The 26,141-nt window shown below is 32.6% G+C and overlaps 2 protein-coding genes across 3 annotated transcripts; one reads left to right on the forward strand and one right to left on the reverse strand.

Moving 5' to 3' along the window:
- Nucleotides 1-11,762: 11,762 nt before the first annotated feature.
- LOC115957874 (tyrosine-protein phosphatase DSP1-like) lies at nt 11,763-18,907 on the forward strand. 2 transcript variants are annotated; one of them, XM_031076214.1, is made up of 6 exons: nt 11,763-12,383; nt 12,610-12,703; nt 15,346-15,393; nt 17,631-17,688; nt 17,793-17,836; nt 17,925-18,907. In XM_031076214.1, the coding sequence occupies exons 1-6, from the start codon at nt 12,157-12,159 to the stop codon at nt 18,108-18,110; spliced, it is 657 nt and encodes a 218-aa protein (XP_030932074.1). In that variant the 5' UTR covers nt 11,763-12,156; the 3' UTR covers nt 18,111-18,907. The 2 variants fall into 2 exon arrangements, with proteins under 2 accessions (XP_030932074.1, XP_030932075.1); XM_031076215.1 differs by lacking the exon at nt 15,346-15,393 and having other exon boundaries at nt 11,769-12,383.
- Nucleotides 18,908-23,934: 5,027 nt separating this feature from the next.
- On the reverse strand, nt 23,935-25,935 carry LOC115957361 (1-aminocyclopropane-1-carboxylate oxidase-like). The gene is made up of 4 exons (XM_031075586.1): nt 25,713-25,935; nt 25,381-25,607; nt 24,657-24,990; nt 23,935-24,489 (listed from the first exon to the last, which is right to left on the reverse strand). The coding sequence occupies exons 1-4, from the start codon at nt 25,815-25,817 to the stop codon at nt 24,196-24,198; spliced, it is 960 nt and encodes a 319-aa protein (XP_030931446.1). The 5' UTR covers nt 25,818-25,935; the 3' UTR covers nt 23,935-24,195.
- Nucleotides 25,936-26,141: the final 206 nt, after the last annotated feature.

Genomic DNA, 26,141 nt, shown 5'->3' on the forward strand with positions numbered 1-26,141 from the left:
TTGATGTCCAAGTTCATAACATCTTCCACAAACTCATCTAATTTCATTTGTACAAGTTCTATGCCAAAAAAAAAAAAAAAAAGTATTAGTAGTTACATAATATGATCATGCCTCAACAGTTTGACAAGAACTAAATAATAATAATGTAAGAGTAATAATAACTAATGAAACAAATAAGATTACCTTTCTCATTTGTAATTACTTACTTTTCTTTTTAAATTTAAAATATATGTTGGATATAAAAGGTATTTGAAAAATCTAAAATAAAATAATTATTTATTTGTTATACGAGTTAAACGGGTTGTGTTAAGTGGGTCATTTTGGGTTTGATACAAATAAATTGGCGTGTCAAACGTGTCTATTGCGGGTTACGCGAGTTGACCTGCTTATGACACGTTTCTTATCGTGTCGCTTTCGGGTCGACCCATTTATGACCCAAACCCATTAAGGCCCAACCCTAATCCGAAAAAAACTGTGTTGGGTTCGTGTCGTGTTCGCGGGTTGGGTCGAACATTGACACCCCTATTACAAACAAAGACTCATTTAGTTTTTGTTTTTTTCGTTAACTTTTGATCATATATAAAATAGACTGAAACAAAAATGTTTAAATGGTCCTAAATTGAAAAAAATCAAAATTACAAAGAAAAGTTTAACATAATATGATATTCTTTCTATTTTATTTTATTTTTAAAATTTGATAATTATGATAGTTAATTAATAGGTATTTATTATTATATATTATATTATTTTTTAAAAAATGATGTATGTAAGATTCTAATGGGTGGTGTAAATATAAAAGTTTTTATAGAGAATCCTTGTAAAATTTAAACTCAATTAGAAAATAAAATGAGAATAATGAAGTGGAAAAATGTGGGTGTTTAGAAGCTTATATATCAAGACTATAAGAAGTCAACAAAAAGTAAAAGTTTCATATATTGGTTGGGTTCTTGTATTGAATTTATTGAAACTCGATTCCAATTTAAAAAGCCTTGCACTTGAGCCACATAGTTAACCTAAACGAGTTTAGCTTTGCTGGCAACCAAAGTAAAATTTAGGATTGTCCAAAGACCTGTTCAAACTGACCCACCCACTTGATCCGCTAGGATTCGAGTAATTTTGATAGGAGGTGGTTAGTGGTAAATTGAAGTCTCTAAAAACTTATCATTTCAATTTAAGTGTTGGTTTAATTAGATTGAAATCCGACTTAGATGATCCAACCAACAGGGATTTCAAAGGGTTTTCAAATTAGGTGAAGATTTGACGAACTACACCTACATTCGACCGCATCTAAGAACCACCCATTGAAGGCCGAATGGTCAAGATTGTGGCTCTTTGTAGTTGATAATGGGTTTTGTAGTCCCAAACATGGTTGGGTTGAGTGGTAGTTAAAGTCCCAAACCAACTCGACTCGATCCGTGGACAGTTCTAATAAAAATGTTGAAAGTTATTGATATTTTGCAATCTTTCATTCTTTTGTCTGCTCTTTTTTTGGTTTTTTGTTTTATTTAATATGAATGGTTTGACTCAAGGAAAGGAAAGAGGAGAAGAGATTGAATCTACTTACTCCATGCATTTCATAAAACATAGTTAGCTAATTGTGTCTTGATGATATATCCTTTTAGGATGTGTATCTATATTATAAAGGCAAAAACTTGTTACACAAGTTAATGCATACACCTTTATCCACATGCAAAAAATTAATTGAAAGAGTGTGTGGCTTAAACACTACTTTATTATAAAACCAATCGATCAAACTAACTTCAGACACATATTTTACAGGATTGTCCACTTAGTGAAAGCTAGCTAAGACACTAGCCAAAAAAAGTAAAGAAAAAGCCGAGACGCCTAAGTCCAAACAGGATTTAAAAGTAATGGGATGATCATTGGGTATTACATAAAACCGCTTCGAGGATTTTGACTCTGAGATTAGGTCCCTTTCTTGGACAATAAGCGACTTTAAAAAATAGGGTTTAACTCTTTTCAACAAGGATACGCTTACCAAATAGAGTTCTATTTTGCCTAACTAAATGCATAAATAGGAGCTAGTTATTCAATCAAATAATAAGACAAGTTAGATTCTCAAATTCCGTCTCAAAAGAACTGTTGCGTTGGCTTTGAATTACTAGTTTTACATACAAAATACTAATAGTTTATTTTTTTGCTCCTTTATCTATAACCAAGTCAAAATTGTTCGGTAAACTAAATAGATTCTTAATCATATAGAAATAGAACATGATTCTTACGAAACCCATCAAGCTCTCCAATTATTGGGGTTTCCTTTGACATTGCTCCACGTACAGGAAAATTTAGGCACAAGGCACTTTTCTAGGGTCAACTTTTCTGGCATATATTCCAGCCAAAAAGAACCCTTTTTTTTTTTAAAAGTTTTGACTACCTTACCAATAAGAAGCCTTTTGCGTAGTGAAAAACATGTTAGTGTTCCGACAAGCAACTTTGCAAATGCAAATTATTCAAATTTAAAAGCTTTTGACATGGAAACTGAATTTGGTTCAAGACAATATTCCAGCTTGATGAATCTTTCAAACAAAGTTATTACCGACGCTATATATATATATATATATATATATATATAATTTTATATCATTTGAAAGGATTGGCATGCTGAATTAATTTCGACATGCTCCAATTCAACCAAACAATTATGAAACGTTCCAGTCCTGACAAAGTATTCTTCAGGTCCTTTTACGTGACTTGTTTAAACCGAACGATACCAAACATGAAAGACTTTAAAGAGTCGTACCACAGGCTTTGATGCAAATCATCAATGATATTTTTGGTGAAGATACTGTTTGTTTTATTTATATATATATATATATATATATATATAAAATATATAACTCTTGTGAAGTTACACCAAGTGTAACTTCACAAGAGTTATACATTTTATGGACCATTGATTACTATTAGATCTAATGATCAAAAAACACTTATAGTAATGTCATTATTACTCTCTAGAAATTAGTGATTTAGACATTAATTCTTATTATTAAAGAAAAAAGAAAAAAGAAAAAAGAAAGAAAAAGAAAAAAAAAAACTCTCTTTTTTTTCTTCCATATTATCATCTTCTTCCTCCGTAAAATATTCATTGAATAATTTAGTTTTAATAAATGGAAGTAACCATAATTTGGTTAAGCTACATGTACTCTTATATGTATTTTCTTTAGTCATGGCCATCTATAACCTAAGTCATAATTTATTGAACAGTTCATGCGGCCATGAGCACGTGACAGGAAACTTCTTGAACAATGGGCTACACCCTTGACAAATGTTGATGATATTCAGGAGGTACAGTCTCCATTTTGGGCGTAATAGTCTTTCCTCATTGCCAGTGAATTTTCCATAATTTTACTTTGAATTTTTTCTATATTAGAAATTTAAGAAATACTACCTTGGAAAATTGAGAAGCAGTCCATAGTCAGAGTTAGATGGGCTTCAGCCAGAGACACAAATCATAAATGAGCAGCTGGGGAAGATTATTACAAAGGGATTCCTCACTGTCAATAGCCAACCAGCAGTCAATGGGGAAAAATCTGATTCCCCATCTGTTGGTGAGTAAAAACTGTTATATGCATTGCATGTGTGGGTTTGTCATCCTAAAAATTATGAAATAACTCCATATCTTATGTCTATGTGAGCGTCTCTAGCACAAGTTAGTTGTTAGTAATGATTTAATTTTCTTTTGATTACTGCTGTTGAGAATCTTACTTTGAAGTGTTTAAATTGCTGAAGAATCAAAAGTACATAGAGAACTCTATTGTGCTATAAGCTGATATTGAACTTTGATTCCTGGGATATTATAAAAGAGATTTTGTTTCTATTCCCATTAATTAAGATTAAAATAATACTCTTTTTTGTTAGGGGTTCCATAATATTTAGTTTCAAGAGAGAAAGTATGACTCTAAATTTAAGCATGTCTTCTTTTACCAAGAGTGTTCCCTTTTACTAAATAAATTAGTTATTAAATAAAGACTTGTATATGTTAATGCCTAAAACACTAATTTTTAGGGAGTAATAATGATGTTACTATGAGTGTTTTTTGACCTTTAGATCTAATAATAATCAATGATCCAAAAAAAGTATAACTCTTATGAGGTTAGATTATGTGTAACTCTCTCTCTCTCTCTCTCTATATGTATATATATATATATATACACACACACACACGCACATACATATTGGTCTTTAAATCTTAGAAGCAATGAGCTCAATGCAAGCATGGGGAGGAAAAATTTGGCTACATGTTGAATTTATTAAGCAATGAAGATTTCAAAGGAAAAAAAATTAAAGTTTTCATAGGGACTCCACATATTGTCTGATTTGGCCTTGTATGGATGCACAAATTGCTTTGATTGAATACACATTTGGACATCAAAATCAAATTAGGTCATGATTAATGATATTTATGGACAAATTTGTTATGGAAATTATGCCCTAAAGGGGGACCAGCATGAATAATCATTTATTAAAGTGATAGATTAGAAGCCCAAATCACATTAGAGAAGTTAGTTTATAAAATGGTGCCATTGCTGACCCCATTGCTAATTTGGTCGTTGCCGGCATTTGAATATGAACCAACCAAATTGGGCAACATATATAGGAGGGGACCAGCTGAGGGAATCTTGGATTGAGAACTTATAGAAGTTGCATTTCAGGTAAGGCAACTATATACAAATGACTCTCACTTGGGACAAAGAATTCAATGAGAAATGATCTTACAACATACTATAATGCAGACAAGGATCGATGATAGCAAAATCACACATTACTTTACAAAAGTAATAACAAATACTAGTTTCCATGCCATGACTTGACCCTTTTCTCTTAAAGATACCCTAATAGAAGAGCTACTCTTAAATTCAAAAGGTTGACAAATTCATGGTTACGAAAACTTAACACGCATCTTTCTTTGAAAATGATGTGAGATTGATAAAACTTTTGGTTAGATTCCATATGTGACAATAATGTGAGCTTGTGGAGCCGAAAGAAGTTGAACACATGCAAGTTGTTTGCACTTTTCAGATTTCACCCGACCTATTCTGGTAAGAAGAATAGTAGTTAAATATTTTGTTAATTAATAGCATTAAATAAGTTACTGACCAGGATATTGTATAATCTTGAAATATACAATTCTTATAGTCACGTACTTTGAGAACTTGAGCAACTTTGTCTTTCCATCCTAAAGTTTTTTTTTTTTTTTTTTTTTTTTTTTAAATTTATTATTATTATTATTTTAAAGCGTTTTGCAGTTTAATAATGGAACCCATGAGGACATTGGATTCTTCTAATGCCGCCTTCATTTGGTGGGATGTGACTGGATGTATTTAAAAAAAATGTTTGCCGCAGAGCATGATTCAGTCCCTGGTTTGCTATGCATGAATGAGCTTTTAAAAATCATAAAATCTAAATCACGGTGAAAAAAAAAAATTTTAAAAAAAAAAAATCTAAATGCAAGATTGGCATATACTTTTTTTAACTAGAAGAGTGTGAAGATTTTGCCAACTAATAATGTCTTTTCTAGTGACTGCTTTATTGAAATTAAATGTGGTCCGTAGAAGTAGAATGTCAAATTTTGACATATGCATAAAATTTATTATCTTCTTAAGAGTTAAGAAAGTTTGAGTATTTCTACTTCTGGAACAGATAAATCATCCCCACTCAATTAACAATATTGCCGACAAGGTACTACTTTACTTTTTAACTCTAGTAATTAAAATAAAATTATTGAATCAACACTTGGAAACATTATCAATTCGACGAAATTTTCTTTAATTTAAATTAATTGTCATTTATTTTTTAAACCGAAAATTTATTTCCCATTTATATATGAAAATCTATAAAACATACCATCATAGAAACTTCTGATTATGATATTCGTAAGTACAAAATTACAAATTTTCTATCCCACATTTTGAGTTATATTTTATACTCCATCTATCACAATTTGTTATATATTTATTTTACTTTTTTTATAAAATAAAAAACTTTAAAATAGGAAAAAAAAATCAAACGTATGACATAATATAATTGATAAAACATAAAGTAAAATACAAAAAATAGGATAAATAATTTTTATTCAATCATTTGGAGTAGCAAGTTGCTTTTGTTGCTACTAATTTTTGTTAAATTTAAATTTTCTAACAATACCTTTTTTAATTAAAAAATTCAAGTTAAACCTATGATGTATACAAATATATCCTGTAAAATATCATTTATACTATTAACCAACCATCACTTACATTGAAAGAGCGAGAGAGATAAAAAAAAAAAGGTGTGAAAATGAAAGAAAGAGTATTTCAAGTAGATGCAAGGCTAGATCTGACCAGGTGACTGAGCAGCAATCCAAAGCAAATAGTGTATAGATTATAGAGAGTAGAGAGGCACCCACGGAACAGGAGCATAGCAGCAATGAGTAAAAGACAGAAGATGAGAGACTTTGTTGGTACACTTTTTAGTGAACTGTTGCGTGGGATTTGCACAAACGGACGAGAAAAAAAGTACGTGGCGCATGGGCCTAGCACAATCTACAAAGGACACCCTTTCCCTCTCTCATCAGCATATTCCTTCGAATGTGCCCTTCCACCCCCATCTAAAGTACTACTACTAATTATTAACCACGACAATTTTTTTAATTTTTTAATTTTTATATTGTTTTTTTAATATCCACAACTGGAAATTATACTGTGTTACATGTTCATCTTCTCTTGTTTTGGTTTTGGGTCCATTACATTATTCTCTTTGAGCATATTCTCATTGGTTTTTTTTTTTTCTTCTTCCTCTTCCAAGTAATGCCATATTATTTGTTAGAGATATATATTTCTTTATTATTTGGCTAATCAAAATGCTATAACATTTGAACTACACTAACCCATTTCTGATTCTGATTTGGTTGACACGATTAATATAGTAAATGGGGTATACAATGAACGAGATGATGATGGTGATGTTATTGAGGGACTAGGATTCGTACTGGTATGTATGTAGACTATAGTAGGAGTATATACAAATACAATGAACAATATGACTGGATTGATGGTGATGTGAAATTGAGTAAGTGTACGTGTTTAAACAGCAATGGAGGCAATATTATGGTGAGGAAGCACCGGAACATTGCCTTTGCCAACAGGGACTGAGTAGCTTAGTTGGAGCTTGAGGTGCAAATAACACGCTCGTCTAAAGAGATTGGGTGCAAACTAATAGTTCCATTCATCACACAAAAAAAAAAAAAAAAAAAAAACAAAAACAAAAACATGGGGCGTGCTCCCAATAAGACAATAGTTGTTTTGTAATTCTCAAATCAAATTTTAATCATTGTTAAAAAATTGATTCACCTTATTGATTTAGCCAATCTAATCCCTAATTTTTATGTGTTTAAAACTTTAAATATGTGTATATTTAGTGGAGCTCAACAGTAAGCTATGTATAATGTCACCAAACTTTAATTCTCACGCTATCCAATTGATGATTTTCTCTTGTTATCTAATATATCAGTTCAAAGTTTTTTTAATGCCATAAAAAAATATCAATGTTTTTAATTTGCTTACTTGCAAGTTGATCCGGCTCAAGCCTCCAATTTCATTCCATTGGCTTGTTACCAATTCAAATCAACGCATCAATTGAGCTTAACGTTTAATTGACGAAACTTGGATTCCATCAATAATGAAGCCTCCCTTAATTGTTATTTATGACTTCTTATATTATCCACAATTCCACATTTTATGACTCACATGCTTTAAATTGATCTCAATATATATAGGTCTCTAATTTTAACGGTATAAATTGGTCATTGAGTATCCAATTCTCCCTAAAAGAGTACTTCGATTCAAATTTCTCCTCTATTTTCTCACAACATTTTTTTCCCCAATTTTAATGATGTGGTAGGTTATAAGTGATGAAAAATAAAAGTGGTATCCATAGTAAGTTTATTTGAAAATGATTATCCACTCTTGTCATATTAACAAATTGTGAGAAAATTATAAAACTTGTTGTGTGTATACCCATCTAATGCACATATAAATTACCTATAGGATAGTGCTTGTATCAAAGTTGATTATAAAGAGTACTTTGCTTACCGAATAAAGTCAATTATGAAACACATGATTCTTTTCGTTATGTAAATATAAATAATGAAATCTAGCTAAGGATTATATTGCCCTCCACCAGCCATGGAAGCTTGATTCCTTAATATTCAATTGAATGCAAGTCTACACTACAAAAAACGCAGCTATAGACCACACAAGGGCTATTGTCACGCAGTAAAAGCTGCGTTTGTAAACATGGCTATAGAAAATGCGGCGATAGCCTACAGTTGCATTTTTAGGGTTTATAGCTGCATTTTTGAAACGTGGCTAAAGCCCGCGTTTTTTATAATGCTAGTCCTTTTTCAAAAAAAAAAAAAATATATATATATATATATATAGTGAAATCTAGCTATTATAACAAGTAATCGGCATTTTTGTAATTTTTGACTTTTTTATTTTAATTATTAACTATTAAGCCTTTAACAAGGCACCACCATGTTTGTAATTCTTTGTTTTTACTTTATACTTGTACTATAGCCATATAAAGAACATATTTTATTAAACAAATATATAAGTTAAATAGATATTTTACTAATATCACCAAAATTGAATAATAAAATTATTTTAAATCATGCAACATCTAGTTTTTTTATTGGGATACTGATGAAGTGTAGATTCGTTAGTCGTTGTGTGTGCGTCCAGATGGAGCTGTTCTTTTGTTTATGTCACCCTGAAAATGGTAAGGTAACTCTCTTAAGGTGGTCACTGGTGTGGTGCCTGCCACAATGTCTCCGATGCCAAAATCAGTATAAAAGAGTTTTTAAGAAATAACAGAGTATTAGAATAACTAGCAGTGTTCTTAGGTGTGTTTATGTACCTTGTGCTGGTGCTTGTGAGGGCCTTATATATGTTTCTACAACCCCTAGCCGTTGTGGCAGTTATTGTGGCTTTAATGCCTTTCTTGGTAACGCCTTGTGCTCAATAATGTGGACTTCAATGGGCTTCCAACGATCCATACAACTGTCTTTGTAACCGCCCGAGGTATTATTGCCCGTATTGAATGGCTTTGCTACCTTCGTCAATGATGTGGACATTTGATCAGCTCGTCTTAGGGGATGACCTCATTGGTAACGATGATACTGTCCATGGAAGTTGAGTTCGTCAGTCCCATCAGGATACTATTCTAAAATTCTTGAAGTTTTGGTAAAATATTTTCAATTACATTAAATTAGATTAATAATATAATTTAAATATACTTATAGTGACATACATGGTGTGTGAGAGGATCTATAGTTGACCTTCTAATTTTGAGATTAATTTTTTTTTCTTTTTTGTTATTATTATAATGAAATAAAGAAAACATATCATAGGACATGTAAGACTAAGGTTGAGCTACATGGTACAAGTAGAACATGTATATTTACAAATTGGTTTAATTTTAATCCTTGGTTTGATTGCCCACGTTCTTTCACATTATGCGTAAAATGTGGATATTTTTATGTGAAGCCATGAAGATCATTTGAAATATTTCACATTTGGGGAGTGTAAAACAATTACTACCATTTGTAACAAAATATCTAATTTAGTAAGATTCAGTTTTGTGACACTTCTAACTCTCCTTATAAGGAAAAACTATTGGTCCTTACAACTTGATCTAGGAAAAATATTTCCCCCATGAGGGAGAACTTTAAATAAAAGAAAAAAACAAGAGAGAGAGAACTTATGTTTGAAGGTAGGATTTACGTACTTGCTGAAGTGGTGGATAACTTTTTTAACAATATTTTTCACACATGTTGAACCAAAGTTATCAAAATCAGAATGCTACATAGTATCATGGGAGACAAATTGGATTGTGGATTGTAAGATCTACATTATTTGAGAAAAAAACAAAAAATACACACTCATATGTTAAATAATCACATAAATTATACATTCATTCATAAAAAACTAAAAATTTGCATCCATTTGATGTAATTGCTATACATCACTATATCCATTTGTAAGCATCATTTAAGACGCCAAAACCTCAAAACATGACATTCTATTGGGATGTTATTTTTTATTTGGGTCTAATTGACACTCTATCTCTCTACATTAGAATAGCAAAACTTGGTCTATTGGGATGTTATTTTTCATTTTGGTCCAACTAAACCTTTTGTTAAGTTAAATAAGATTATAAGAAATTAGAATCGTTTGAAATTGTTAGAATCGTATGATCCTACCAATCCTGAACAATTACAAAAATTCTTAAAAAAATTGAATCCTTTTGGGTAGGTAGAATCGTAAAATCGTTGGATTATAGAATCCATATCGGAATTTTGACAATTATGTGTTGGACTAATGAATAAAACATAACATAATATTTTCTGATTACCTTTAGGTTTACGTCATGCAAGGGCGGCATTAGCTTTGGTTTAGGGGTTCAAATGAACCCCTTGAGCAAGAAAAAAAAAATTATTTATTGTTTTTGGCCCTTAAAATAGAAAATTGAACACCTTGGCCTTAAATCTTTTTTAAGCTCAACTAAAACAAGCTCGAATATGATTCTCTTAAAAATCTATTCTTGCAAATAAAGTTACAAGTAATTTATACATTTGACCGAATCTGTGAGAATAGTGACTGAATTTGAATGCGTCTTTATTTTGTTATTTGTTAAGTGGGAACTAGGGGCATGGGTAAGTCAATAGTTAGCAAATGTTAATACTAAAAGACAATTAAACAATTAAAAAATGGGTGATTCTTAAATTAAAAAAAGAAAAAGAAAAAAAGACAAGGAACATGGAATAGGGGAGTGATTGAGTGAAGATAAAAACAAATGTTAAAACAACAAAAAATTTCTTAATATAATTATAAAGACCAATAGTTCTCAAAATTGAGTTGAATTGTTAAATAAAAAAATTGTACAGAGTAAAGACATGAACTAATTGATAAAAAATATTCTAAGAAATAATAATTAAAGTTCATTAAACATCAATAATTTATATCTTTATCATATTTATATATATTTTTATTTAAGATAGAAATCTTACTTTAACTTAATCTAAGTGTATGTGTATGAAACTCTCCCTCCTAAATACTTGAACCCTAATCTTTGCTTCTACATTCCACAAGAACTTATACTTATAAAGTAATAATCACACCAAAGGTACATGATGGTATTATATTTAGAAACAGTAGATTATTTCTAAAATTTAATCTTAGCAATCATAATTAGTATATTCATTATATTAAGAAACAATATATCCAATGAGTTTATAGATTATTTTTTATTTTCTTCCTAGTACTATGAAAATTTATAATAAAAAAATCATATAAACTATAAGATTCATTTACTACTCAAGATTTATCTTTTTATTAACCCTTAAAAAAAAAAAAAAAAAAATTCTTGAGGCCGCCATTCACATCATGTACTTCAAATTCATTTTTTCATACATGCTTCTTTCTCGGAATGACTTATGTTTTTGTAAAGCAAAAAAAAAAAAAAGTTATGAAATATACTTTTTTATTTTTTTAATCTTTTATCTCCTTTAGGAAATGTATATTGTAATTTACTTTGCACGCGCTACCTTACTCGTGATATTCCGTGATCGAGTCATTTTCGTTCCCCCAATTTTTTAAATCCACGCTCGTTTCTTTCCTCGCCGTTTTCGTTTTCTCTTTCATAACACGCCTTTTTTTTTAATGAAAACCATTTACTTTGGGTAAAAATCGTTTTCGTCCAAAGTCCAAACCCAGTTCTCTTCTCTCTCCCTCCCAACCTTTTCCACTTTAACACTCTCTCTCTTTCTCTCTATATATATCTTTCTCTCTATTAGCAAAAGTTTCTAACAGCCACTTTCTCTCTTTTGAACCTTTTCATTCAAACAAATTCAACTGTCAAATAAAAACCAATAGAGCAAACCAAAAGAAAAAAAGAAAAAAGAAAAAGAAAAGAAAAAAAAGAAAAGTAGCAGCACTACACAGCAAAAGCCAAAACCAAAGCCAAAGCAGCCTTTGGTACCTGGAATATCCTCATTGATCCCCTCCCAAGTCTCAATCCCCTTTTTCCACCAATCTCTATTTATACATACAATAAGTCTATACTCACTCTGTCTCTCCATCATAATATATTACTTCAATGAAACTAGACCACAACAATTACGACGACGACGACGACGACGACGACGACGAGATGTGCCGCGCCATCATCGACCGTGACGTCGGCGACGGCGATGACTGCAACGGCGAGGACCTCTTCAGTCCGCCTCTCAACTTCGCCATGGTCGATAACGGCATTTTCCGCTCCGGCTTCCCAGACTCCGCCAACTTCTCTTTCCTCCAAACTTTAGGCCTCCGCTCTATCATGTAATCATTACTCCTCTCCTCATTTTTTGATTTTTAGCGCGCGATGAGGCTTGTTTTTTTTTTTTTTTCTATCGTTTATAATTTTACCGCGTGCTGTAAGGCTAGTTTTTATTGTTTACACTTTAGCGGATAAAATAATAAAAGTTGTACATAGAAGCTTTAATAGAGAAATGAAGTGGTGAATTTAATTAGGGTTTTTGTGTTGTGTTGTGTTATGGATTTGTAGATGTCTGTGTCCGGAGCCGTATCCAGAGGCGAACATGGAGTTTCTCAAGTCAAATGGGATCAAGCTTTTTCAATTCGGGATTGAAGGATATAAGGTACTGCTGATTCTTCTTTCTTTAAAGCTTAATTGCTACTGTTTTTTTTATTTTTTATTTTTTTTAAATTATAATGTTTAGTTGCAGTTGTCATTAATGGTGGTTGTTACTTGTTAGATTAATTACTTTCAATAATTCTCGTTCAATCTTTCCTGAAGTTTTTGTCTGAGATAACTTTAAATTGTCACATTCTTTAAAGTAGTAATAAAAAAGAAAAGGTGAGTACTGCATTCTTTATGAGGGAAACTTTAATTGTTAAATTATTGTCTTCTTTTTGATAATAGTAATATTAGTGATTGTTATTGTTATTATTATTTACATTTTTAACAATGATTGATGTTTAATGTGCATTTAGTAGTCTTATTTATCTCAGAATGCATCTTGAAAAAGTACAATATATTCAAAATTCGTAAATCGGGCGGGTTAGATGGAGTCTATAAATTCAAAATTCGTAAATAAGTGATTTAATTTTATGTGATCAACAATAATTGCATGCATTTGTTCTTTCAAATATTTGATAGTTGAATTAAAACCCCAAGGGATACCACAATTGGTTGGAGATCATGCCTCGTGAAGTAGAAATCACTAGTTTGGATCTCCATTCCTCATCCTTAGTTTGGGGCCTGAATTCACTTATATGGAAAAAAAAAAAAAATAGTTAAATTAACTTTAATAATTTAGTTGCCGTGTGCTGCTGTGATTACAGTGGTGGAATATTATTGTGTCCATGATCTACTTTGTGGAATAATTAGTTCCCTTCTTAAATTTTTTTATGTCCCAAGTATTCTTATTATTTTGTTGTTCCTTTAATCACTTTGTTCCTTTTTTCTTTCCTATTTTTATTTGCTTCTCCTAATTCAATCTACACTGAACAGATCAGTGTTTTATTTCCTACTTTTTTAAATATGTTTTTTGATTTTATTAGTTAACTTTAAATTTTCTAGGCTTAGATCCCTTAATCTTGGCGTTAGGTCGAATAATTGTTGACGCATAACACGTAGTGTTGTAGGAGAATAGAGTTTGCTTCACCACCTAGAATCTGCCTGGAAACCTTTGGCATCACCACCAAACAAAAGAGGAGCAAGTTCTCAACTCATAAAATTCTTAATCAAAATCATACTGTCCTTCACCATTCCAAGAGCTGTAGTTTTATAAGGGTTTAGGGATACATCAATAGGGAAATGCTGAAGCAAAATTACCACACATCAAGCTTGCTTTGAAAAAACCAGTCAACAATTTCAGCTAAGCATGTGTGTACCATCCACGCATGCTTCCAAATTAAAATAAAAAAAAATGCTCTTTTGACTTTGGTGCTCCTTGCATAATTGTTTTGTATGAAATTTTGTGTTCTCAATGCAACAAACTACAATTAGGTTACCAAAGACTCAGACCACTTCATAGACTTGCTTAAGCTCTTGATCTCAATGTTTTCAGACTCAAGTATGTTATGAGTTTGATATATGAGAGTAAGGTGACAGTGAGTCTAAGATATCAATATTGTCAACTGAAAAAAAGAATGAAAGAAAGAAGAAGTATCGACGTGGGGTAAACTTGTGGCCAGGGATACCACTGATTGATATGGGATAAGTAGAATGCACACGCTACATGTACCCAAACTCAGCAAGGTGTATACTTCCTTGTTAGTGGCTTTGCACTTGAACAATGTTTTCTAGGGTTATCATTATGACTGGTGCATATTTCTTTGTAAGAGATAGATTTAGCTGATGAGAGATAGGTTTATAAATGTGCAGGTTAGTTTAAACCACATTATTTTGATTATTGCACTCTATGTGTATGTACATAAGTTTTCTGTGCAAAGGTTGTATCAGATTGTTTGATTTGCGAGTTGTCAGGTATTCTTATGGCAATATGCATTCAAGAAGTATAAGAAGTTTAGCATTTGGAATTGAAAATAATGGTAGCTGGAATGTGAATTATGCCTTCTATGTTTTAAGTTCTATCCATTCTGTTTGCCCATCTTTGTAAATCCTACTCATTAAGAAACATCCTTTATCATTTTGACCTGTAAGGAAGAAGCCATTAAAACCTATACCTCTGTTTTATTTGGTGTTTTGTTATATTATACTTTAGTACATCACTTATAGAGCATCTAAAAAGGAAAGAGGGACAAAAAATGGAAGAAAATGAAATCGTGGTAGATGGAATCCTAACAGCTGCGATTTTTTTCTTTCTTCAATTTTTGGTATATTACATTTATTAAATGCATGCATTCTTTTAATATTCAAGAGGGATTGATACACTTGTAATATCATATCAATTATAGTATTTAAGTGTAATTCAACAAATGTTTTCTTGGATATTATAGATTAAACAAATCCATACAAAGTCACCTTAGGTAAATGGTATTCAGTTGCTAATTAATAAAACTGCAACCTACATATTTACGACAATGAAATTGGAAAGAAGAATGTTTTTAAGTTGATAGTTACCTTAGGCTCGTAGCTAGCAGAATGAAATATGTAATTTATATTTGATATTGGTTTAATGTCATTTCTTTTTAATGATTTTTTCCCCATTTAATTGACATGTTCGTCTCTCCTTGTCAGCATAGGCTTTAATTTGAGTATAGAAGCTGTTTTTTATGATCAACCTTTAATTTTTCTTCCTCTTTTCTTTGGTAGCTTTTTTCAGATCATGTATTCAGAAGTCAAAACTTTTATGTTTTTCTGGTAAGTTGGTTCGAACAAATCTGGCAATTATTTATTCACTACGGCTTGTGAGGATCCTTTTGCAAGCCGGTTATTCACAAAATTAATAAAACCTCCCTCCTAGTCTTTTCAATTTTTGTTTCATTAATAATAATAGTATCAGTAATACTAGGTTTTGATATTGTAAAATTCTGCTCTTCACTTCAGAGCTTCAAATATTTTTTAAAGTTCAGATACCTTGATGGAACAAGATATATAAGGACCATCCTTTTGTTCCTCTTCTTTCTTTACTAGATATTTCCTTAATATTCTCAGCTTTTCATTCTTCACCATCTTCAAATTTTTATGGGAGTTTCATTGAGTTTTTCAACAATAATGTTTAGACATGCATCTTGGTTTCTGATTTCCTTCTTTAATTAGATTCCTAAGCATTTCCAAGCATTGGCCTTTTGCTTTCTGATATGCAATTTGCTGGAATTCTGTAATAAATGTTTCCGTGATTCTGTTATTAGCATGCCTCTACAATGTTTTAGCTCATCTTCTTTATTTCATTTCTGTTGCCATCAATGTCCTTGTCCAATCATATCTATGAATTTTCACTGTGGGAGGGATGTTACATTCAGTTATGTTTTACATTGCATAGCTTTTCTGTCATTACAATTTTTTTGCCTGTTCTCCCTCTCTCTCTCTTAGTGTGTGTGTCCTGGGAGGGGGAGGGTTGATTTAGAACAGGAAATATTGAACTGTGCCATCCTTGGAGCAAATTACTAACTTGACATGCCTCTGCACAGTTTTGGTTCATCTTCATAATTTGATTTCTTTTGCCACCATTTTTCTTGTCCTCTTTGTACCTGTGATTTTTCACTTTGAATGAGAGGGGTGGGACTTGCATCCTGTTATGTTTTCAATTGCATGGCTGTTATTTCAATGTTTTTTTGCCAGCTGTGTGTGTGTGTGTCCTGTGAGTGGGAGGGGGATGGGTGATTTAGAACAGGAAACATTTTACCCTCGCCATCCTTAGGAGGAAATTGCTTTGCCACCATGGAACCAGCTAATTACTTTTTCTCTGGTTGGCTTCCCTTAGCACTGTTTATATATGATGGAGGTCTGTCATAGCAACAATCACAAACCATCATATCCATGATATTGGTTTAGATATGTAAATCCAATTGTCTGTAATGGTTATGTACCATGGAGATTTGAATTTTGAGGTAGCAACAATAACCGAGCACCATACACATGATAGTTAAACAATAATTACAGAGACTGAATATCCTTGTTATTTGAGAACAAGCTCAAATTTTTCAACATGCTTCTTTGAGTGATGTTTTCTTAATATTTCAAATTATCCTGGCATGGAATTTCATTCTAAGATATGGTTAGTGTACAAATTAATATCCCAGAATGAATTTGTAAAAAGATTTGCATGGGTAAAAGTGACGCCCATAATTAATGATGTAATATCATGAAGATTTCACAATCATCATGAAAGGAAGAGAAAAGTAATTCTAAAGTAATTTTTGGTAGTATGAGCTCCTTAATAAAAAAGAATAAGACAGCAGACATTACTGAAGATGGTGAACGTTTGCACTGGGTAATTATCTCAATATGAGGTTGGATTTGGTGAGGGAAGAAGGAAGGGAAAGGGGGAGAGGGAAAAAGACTTTTCCCTTGTTTGGTTGGGCAGAAGTGGTGGGGAGGGAACAAAATAAAAGGAATTTCTTTCCCCCCACATCCATTATTCCCTTTCATTTCAAATAGGGAGAAAAAGGAGACAGAATGTTTAAATTATGTAATAATTAAAAATGGGTCCACCTTATCAATCATTTCCTTCAAATTTTCATTGATTTTGTAACAGCATAAGAGGAATGGAATTTTTCCCTTATCTTCCACTCTCTTCTTCTCCTTTCTCTGCCTCTCCAGTTTGTCAAACATAGTGCAGTAATAAGCATATAATAATATGCTGGCCCTCATATAAACCAATAAGATAGCTGATGATCCTATGGATGTTTAAATTGTGTGTATCAATTTATGCCAGCACTTCTGACACTCCTGAGCTAAAATTGCATTTTGGGTTTTCAAATTGAATTATTTAATACTAGACTGATTGATAATTTTGTTGTTGTCATTATTGAGCTTGTGTCAAATATATTAGTAGATAAAACTCTTGGTTGCCCCTGATTATGTGAGTAGTGCAAGTTCTAATATATTGAATGATATCCAATTTAACAATTTTATGTCTAAATTTGTTCATTCAGGAGCCTTTTGTGAACATCCCGCAGGATACGATTCGTGAAGCACTAAAAGTTGTCCTTGGTACTGCAAGCATTCAAACATCTTACACTTCATTTCTTGTTCAATTGTGGTGTTGTTTCTTTTTAGTAACTGCAAATGTTCACTTTTACTTGTCTACAATGCAGATGTAAGGAATCACCCAGTTTTAATTCATTGTAAAAGAGGGAAGGTATGTGCATTTTTGGTTTTCTATTCTCTCCATACCTAATTTTAATTTCAGTACATTCTAACTTGTTGCTTGCTTTCTTTCCGTCCAGCACCGAACTGGTTGTCTTGTGGGTTGCTTTAGAAAATTGCAAAGGTGGTGCCTGACATCTGTCTTTGATGAGTACCAACGTTTTGCCGCTGCTAAAGCTAGAGTTACAGATCAGAGGTTTATGGAGTTGTTTGATGTTTCTAGCTTGAAGCATCTTCCTATGTCATTTTCATGTTCGAGGAGGTAAACAACAAGATCTATTGAATGGCTTTTCCTTTCTTTAATGGAAGAGAATCGTATAGGCCCTACTTCAGAATAAATAGGAAAAGGTGATGAGTTCCTGAAATGCATTTCAGCGGTAAAGGGATAATTCTTCGTTTTTCCTCATTGAGAATAAAATCCATTAAAATTAGTGTGTCCAGTTTGGAGTGTAACAAAGCCTCTCTCTGTCCCATCCGCCACCCTCCTCCTTTTCTTTCTTTTCTTTTCTTTGTTTTTGTTTCCGAATAGTCTCTCTGCGATTGTTGCAATACACATGCAACAACTATGGCAGTAGATATGTTCCAGGTCCTTCACGAATTCATAGTTAGATTGGTTTAGAGATTTAAGCTGATGCTGAAGCAATTGTTTATGGGCACAAGTCAAGATAGCAGGCTGACAGCTCTTCTCTACTTCAGCTGTTCCTGCCAATTATTATAATGGAAGGCAAGGCAGCTAGCGAGATTTTGTCTACCAATGATTCTTGATCCGGTAGTCAAGTATAGATAATTTAATAAATAAAATTTACTTATAAAAGGATTATCTTTGATATCTGTATGATGTAATTTGATGAAAAAACGATATGTGATTTGATAACAAGGGAAGAATTCTTGCATTTGACCTGCGCTGCTGCTGCAGTGAGTCTGAATCTGAGATTTTATGATTTACACTGTCATGGTCGACTAGATCGAGTGGATAGGTTTCTGTGACAATTATAAAATGATGTAAATATTCTATTGCGCAAATACTTCAGGAAATGAAAAGCACGTCCCAAATTCATGTAGAGATTCAGAGAGCATTTGAAGTTTCATGGTTAGCTACTTAAATTGAGGGGGTAAGTCTGCATTAATGTTTTGTCTTTCTGTTACTAGCGAAAAAGGAGGCGGGGAGGAAATGGAGCTATTTGACAGGAAAGCTTTTCAAGTAGAGTTGCACCTAAAGAAAAGTTGACAATTCGCTGAGTTGCACTGACTTGGATAAACGGGTCCACCAATGATGAACAAGAAAAACTCATTACATACTTCATAGGACAAAACATAGGTACAGTACTTTAGGTGGTGTTTTTTAAGTTCTTCTTTTAAGATTTAGTTATGTAGCTACTTAACTAAAAAATCTTGGCAAAATCTTGAAAGGGGAATTTAAGGAACAACAATTACGTATTGTACCTTAGTCTTGCTCTAATTCATATATACATAATCTTTGATTTTTTGAGAGGAGAGGGAAGAGGCGGATTAAACCTGTGAACACAGGAGACGAGAGGGTGTAGGTGCCATCGGGTTACAAAGCTTGTTGGTGAAATTGCATTTAGAAAAAGTTAATATCATACTAAGGGTCCGTTTGGGTACCGCTTATTTTGCTGAAAACTGAAAACATTGTAGCAAAATAATTTTTAAATGTGTGAATAGTGTCGTGAGACCTATTTTTAATAAAAAAGTTGCTGAAAAAAGAGGTTTGTAGATCTCATGAACAGTGCATGGGACTCACTGGTGTGACATAAAGCCATAGAAAATTGAAAACACACTTCAAAAAAAAAAAAAAAAAAACGTGAAATGCTGGACGTGGAGGCACAGACGCCAATCCAAACGCATACTAAGTATCCATTTGGATACACGTTTCTGCATCTGCGTTTGCGCGTTTTACTCCTTTTTTTGGGCACGCGTTTCAAGAGCAAATAACATTGTTACGACTACTGTTCATGAATAGTAGCTGTAATATTTGACTTTTCAGCACATCAGTGGGTCCCATGCACTGTTCATGGGACCCACAAATCTCACTTTTCAACAACTTTTTTTATTAAAAATGGGTTTCACAGTACTATTCACATATTTAAAAATTATTTTGTTATAGTATTTTCAGTTTTTAGTTTTAGCAAAATAAGTTCTATCTAAACGGACCTTAAGTGTGCGTTTAGGAAGTAATGAAAATTATAAATTATTATTTAACTATTAAGCTTATTTTTGCTACTATTCATGGGTCTTACTGTACTATTTCAACTAATTTTTACATTTATCTACAGTACTTTCAGTAATAAATTTTCAGTTTTAGCAAAATAAACGGTATCCAAACATATCCTTAGTAACAAACTGCAATGTTTTTTTTATATCAATAATTGTATTTGAGAATAAAAATGACAATTGATGGATAATTTGAACTTGAAGAAATGTAGAATATAGGACTTATATTCTCAAGAATTTTAGCTGGGCATATATGTTTTCATAAGTTTTAGTTGCTACCTCATTCTAGTTTCTCTTGTTGTCATCAAATAAGAGATGAGGTTCGAATCTCACTTACACCTCTTGGTTTAATGATAAAGAGTAATCATTGTTGATAGTCGTTTTTGTGACATATTTTCTATAAGCTTGATTTGGCGGAGCTCGACTTTCTTGTGTGCCCAATACATGTATTGTAATTTATTTTATTCTTTTAAACATGACCAACCCATTTAACATAAGAGGAGTTTGAAAGTGTGGTTTAGACGGAATGAGTATACTTTTTTATATGCCTTTTGCATAAGCCTAGGCCATGCGTGTTGTAAAGGGAGTTAGGGACACTTGTAGCACCTGGAGCTCAAGGAAAAGGTTTAGTACCCAAAAATTTCACCCCAACATAAATATACAATTCCTGCTATATGTGACTGAAGTTTTATGACTAGCCCATTTTAGCCCCTAGAGCTTGGCTAACACCCATGGCTGTTGGACACTACTAAGAACAACTTCCCAATGAGCTGAAATGGCTGGAGAAGAACATCCAATCAGAATTAGTCAAAATATTTCTCCAATTGTGCTTAAAGCAAGCTATGCCTTTACCCAAGCAAAGGCTAACTAAGAAATTACATTTATTCAACATCTTGGTGGTTCAAAGCGTCAGCCATTAGCCAAAAACCAGTGACTAATCACACCCAAGACTCGCTATAAAACTCCTTGATCAACTAAAAATCACAAGCCACATTTTACCTCAAAAACCTTAATTTTAGAACAAAAGCCCATACAACCATGAAAGAGCAACATGATTCTGATCCCTAGGGGTAAAATTAGTGGTAGCAAGAAGTCTTTTCTTTCTCCCTCACCACCTCTCTCAAATTTCTCTTCTTGTTGTATGTGAAAAACTATTTCAGACCTAGTGTATTATGCATATTTTGCATCTCTTTATTGTTTTGCACATTGATTTTGTTATTGAGATGCACCACTAAATTCTATTCGTTGAATATTAGAATTTTGAGCTTGAATATCTCCATTTAATCACACTTTAAGGAACCCGGGGGGAGTTTTGGGCTTGTTCTAGCATTTTTGGCCCTTGTTGCAAAAATAGCCTCGACAATCATCATGGACTGAACAGTACACTACATGTTGAAATTCTATCTTATCTTTAAAAAAAACTTGACAAGTTCGAGCATCAACCTCAATCTTTTTTCCAAGTGGAAAGAAATCAAACAACAAGATTAGTTCCGAACGATGGTGAATTCTTTACACAATAGATCTTGCTACCTATGTTGGGTTTCTTATGCTTCTAAGCTTCAGTCTTAAAGTGAGAGAAAACAAATCTATTTACTACTAGGGTTTTACTCACATGTGTTCTTAGAGCGTACATTAGTAAACTATTTTAGGAAACTTTTTATGAGAAAATGAAAAAGTGAAACTTTTTTATCAACCTTTTCAATTTCCTATAATTTTTTTTTTAAATTGTTGATTAATGTGTGTCCTAAGGACATATATTAACCGGATCCTTACTACTATACATGGTAATTATGAAAATGGGTATGAGAAATTATTGATTATCAAATCCAAGGCAAATTTATCACGACTCAAATTCAAGACAATACTTTTATGCCACCTATAATGGGGAAAGACTCATTAGCCTATATCTTAGAGCAGATAATTGCATTTGACTCATTTAACATGAATCTCGCAGTGTCAAGAGCTCAGTGATATTGCTTGATCTTTGTACAAAGAGAATTAAAATTTAAATCTAATCATTGAAGTATAAAAAATAGAAAAAAAAAAAAACATGAATTTTGCAAAAGAAAAAAAGAAAAAGAAAACTCATTTAACATGAACATAACCCACGTGAAAATCTTGAAAAGAATGATTACTCTAGGGATTTTTAGATTTATCGTTAGATCTTTTGATTTGGAGGTGCGCCCCATCCCTAGTTCTTGTCTTCTATCCTCAAAGCTGCATACTTGGCATGATAAAAAACGTGTGGTTGATATTTTATAAGGTGGCATTGTCAGATATTGGACAAGATCCACTTGTAAATTTCTTGCAGGCAAAGCAAAGAAGAAAAAGACATGTTCAAGTGTTTGCCATTTATTTGCAACAAGATAACACTATAGTACTGTTAACTTTTTGATCCGCAAAGTGTTCCCCCCTTGTACATATGTTGCTTTGCTTTAATTGTCTATTTGTCTTGCAGTGTCAATCAATCTTCCCAAGTTGATTCCTTTTTTTTATTTTTCTTTTTCTTTTTTTCGTTTTTGAAACCTTCCCGAGATGATTCCAGTTACGATTAAAATTTTTATTCTCCTTTTAGATTATCATCATTAGCTGCTCCACTACACAAGTTGAATTCTTATGTGGATTCCAAGTTGCAATGTAATTAAAAAAATTCGATTGTGGACTCTATCGTCATCTTGTCGAGGAATGACCTTAAAGAATTCTTTCATTGTTCCTTTTCACCGTCCTGTTTCTATTGCTATGACAAACTCCCATTCATGTATACACCCTAAAGATTAAAAAAGAAATATATTGTTGTCATTATGTTAGACAAAAGAGTTACACTTTGTTATGGTCTTCAATTAAAAAAAATACTTACGCTAAACTAAAGTCATAAAGAATTGGACATATTGGTTCTCTTTGTCGTAGAAAAACTCTATTTAATTTTTTGGTGGCTTCTGCTTCAATTGGTATGAATTGTGAGTGGTGCTGGCCCTCCTTTGAATTTTGGATCAGTTGTCGAAACAGATCTTACCCAATTAATCAAAAAAGGAGGCCCCAATTTATTTAAGGCAGAGCATGGCATATCATGGTCTTCAATGACCTCTTCATCATATATGTTTACAATTTCACAAACACTACGTCAAGTCTTTTTCGTTTTATTCTATCACTTCTGTCAAAAAAAGTCTTTTTCGTTTTATATGACTTGTTCATTCGGTCTTAAAAGAACTCTATTTTTTCTTTTCTTTTTGGCGTGGAAAGTATACCTCAATAGTTTTTAATTAAAAAGCAAAGTCTCTTTCCACCTAGCTTGTATTTGGATGCATAGAGAGAAAGAGAAAAGAAAAATTGTTTTTACTTATTTAGCATGTTAAAGAAAGAGAAAGAGAACGTAATAAATAAGTTATAAAAGGACACAATAGTAATTTGTGTAATTTTGGAAAAACAGACAAGTAATGCATTTATAGCTCCATTTTCCATCCAACTGTGTTACCAAACACTCTGCATCTAATTATATCTCATATTTAATTGCAATTACGTCTCACACTCCACCAGCAGTTAAAGGGCCATTTAGTAGCGGTGTTTAAATATTGTTGTTTAGTTTTTAGTATTGTTGAAATACGTGTTTGAATGTTATAAAAATATGTGTCAAAAATATTATTATTGTTTAAACACTGAAAACTGTTGTTTAAACAACAATGTCGAACAACCCCTAATTCTCTTGAGTAACACACTAAAAACAGTGATTTTGGAATACAAAACACCTAACACTGACTTCCCTAGAGAAGTGAACTACAATTTAGTTTGTTTCCGAAGGGAATCATCAAATTTTTTTTGTTGTGATCCATCCATCACCACATGAGAGAGAGAGAGAGAGAGTAACAAACAATAAAACATCATTCTCATTAAATAATATTAGAAGTGGTAATTTCGGTTGCTTTCTACAAATAACAAATAGAGACCCTCCCAAGTAATTGGTTTTTTAAAGAGCTCATCACATGTATAAATTATATAATATCTACTTAAAGCTTGTAGTAGTGTCACACTTCCCCAAGGCTTTAGCCTTTTAACAGACAACACACTTTCTTATTCTAGCATTTTTTTTTTTGGAGAATTTATTCTAGTAATTAAAATGTGGTATTAAGCTGTTGCAATTGGACCCACATTAACATTAGATTCTATGGCTTTCATGGCTTCAAATCTGGGCTCCTTGGCCTGGAACTTGAGGCCAGCATACAACTTCATGTAGTCTTCAAACACAAATTTTGGGTACGAATTGTTGTTCTCATCTTCCTCTTTCTCCACCAGTGTTGGTGCTGGATATATAACAGCATCACCCCCAGGGTTGTAGAACGAAGCTATTGACATTCTGTTTCCATTTGTTTGGGCTATCACTCTGTGCATCACACTCTTGTACTTCCCATTGGTGATGACCTATATTTATATTTATATACATATAGCATCATATATAGTCGTTAGATATCTCCAAAATTTTGTCGATAGATGATAAAGAATTTTAAACTGAATTCTCTCTTATTTTTATTTTTAGAAGCAAGACATGTTATATATATATATTTATATATATATAGATTAGAGTATACCTCAATTTGGTCACCAAGGTTAATAACAATGGAGTGGCGCATAGGGGGCACGTCTATCCACTGATCATCTTTGAGTAGCTGGAGACCACTGACCTTGTCATCCTGGAAGAGTAGGATGATCCCACCAGCATCTGTGTGGGCACGAAGACCCTTTATCAGGTCTGGCTTTGGACACGGAGGGTAGTTGCTAACCTTGGTGCCAAAATTTGGACCCTTTGATCCATGGAATGCCTTTTTCAGGTAACCTTTCTCTAGTCCAAGATTCTCACATAACAGGTCTAGGAGTTCCTCTGCTAATTTTTCCAACTTTAATGCAAATTCCTTCATCACCTTCCTGTTGTAATTATAATTAATTATGAGATAGAGAGCCTTTTGTGTAAAAAAAAAAAAAGAAAAAAGGATGCCTTTTATTTAAATTGGGAGTTTGTTTTAAAAGTACTTCTAGTATCATTCGGAATATTCTGAAGGAAATAATAAAAATTAATCATATAGTAGCATAAACCGTTGGGAGTACAAAATGTAGCTAGCTAGCTAGCTAGTACTTATATGGGACCATTATCTCAACAATATGTTTATTGGGGAACAAATGACACAGATTAAAATTTTGGTACTAAAAATAGTAAATGAAGCCACTAGACTAGTCTATATAAATATATATGTGTGTGCTACAGTAAGTAATAAGTATATATGGTTGATGTACAAAAAGCATGCTTAAGTGAATTACCTGTATTCATCTTGGAGATCTGGGATCTCAGATATATTGGATTGAGGAAGATGGCGCAAAAAGAAGGTGCTCTCCCAATCCAAGTCATTGACCTCAGTCTGAACACCCTCGAGACCTTTGGTTGCCACAAGTTCCTTGAACCTTTGCTCCATACACTTCTGGTAGTGCTCCTTTGTCATCCTCTCCACGGTGTCCATTAGTTCATGGGATATGCCATGATTTATTAACTACAATTTTGAGACAGAAACACACAAAATTGTTAGACCCATATATGGAAACAATGTGAACAACATAAATAATGGTACAACTTAGGTTCAAGATATGGTATCTACCTCAAAGAAGCCCCAGTTTTCACAGGAATCTTTGATTTTCTCCATGGTTGCTCCTCTCTCCTCACCATTTAGTTTCTCCAAGTTGATCACTGGGAAGTTCTCCATCTCTCTCTCTCTCTCTCTCTCTCTCTCTTTGCGAAGGAAGCAAAGTAGCAAAGCTAAAAGCTGTGTTTGTTTGGAATTGGATGGTGTAGTGCCATTTGGGTGGTCTGCTATTTATAGAGGTTAAAGGAACAACTGTGAAGTGGAGGGCTGGTTTGTTTTTGTTTTTGTTTTGATATTAAAAAGGTAACTAAAATAATAATAATAAAATGGTTTTTTTTTAACAAATTAAAAAAAAAAAAAAAGAGTCAAAGACAGATAGTTAGTGGAAATTAGAGCCTTGCCTTGTTGAATACGACTCTACTCTTTGGTCCCTGGCCTTTCCTA

The sequence above is a fragment of the Quercus lobata genome, chromosome 8, assembly GCF_001633185.2.
Source record: "Quercus lobata isolate SW786 chromosome 8, ValleyOak3.0 Primary Assembly, whole genome shotgun sequence".
Lineage (NCBI taxonomy): Eukaryota > Viridiplantae > Streptophyta > Magnoliopsida > Fagales > Fagaceae > Quercus > Quercus lobata.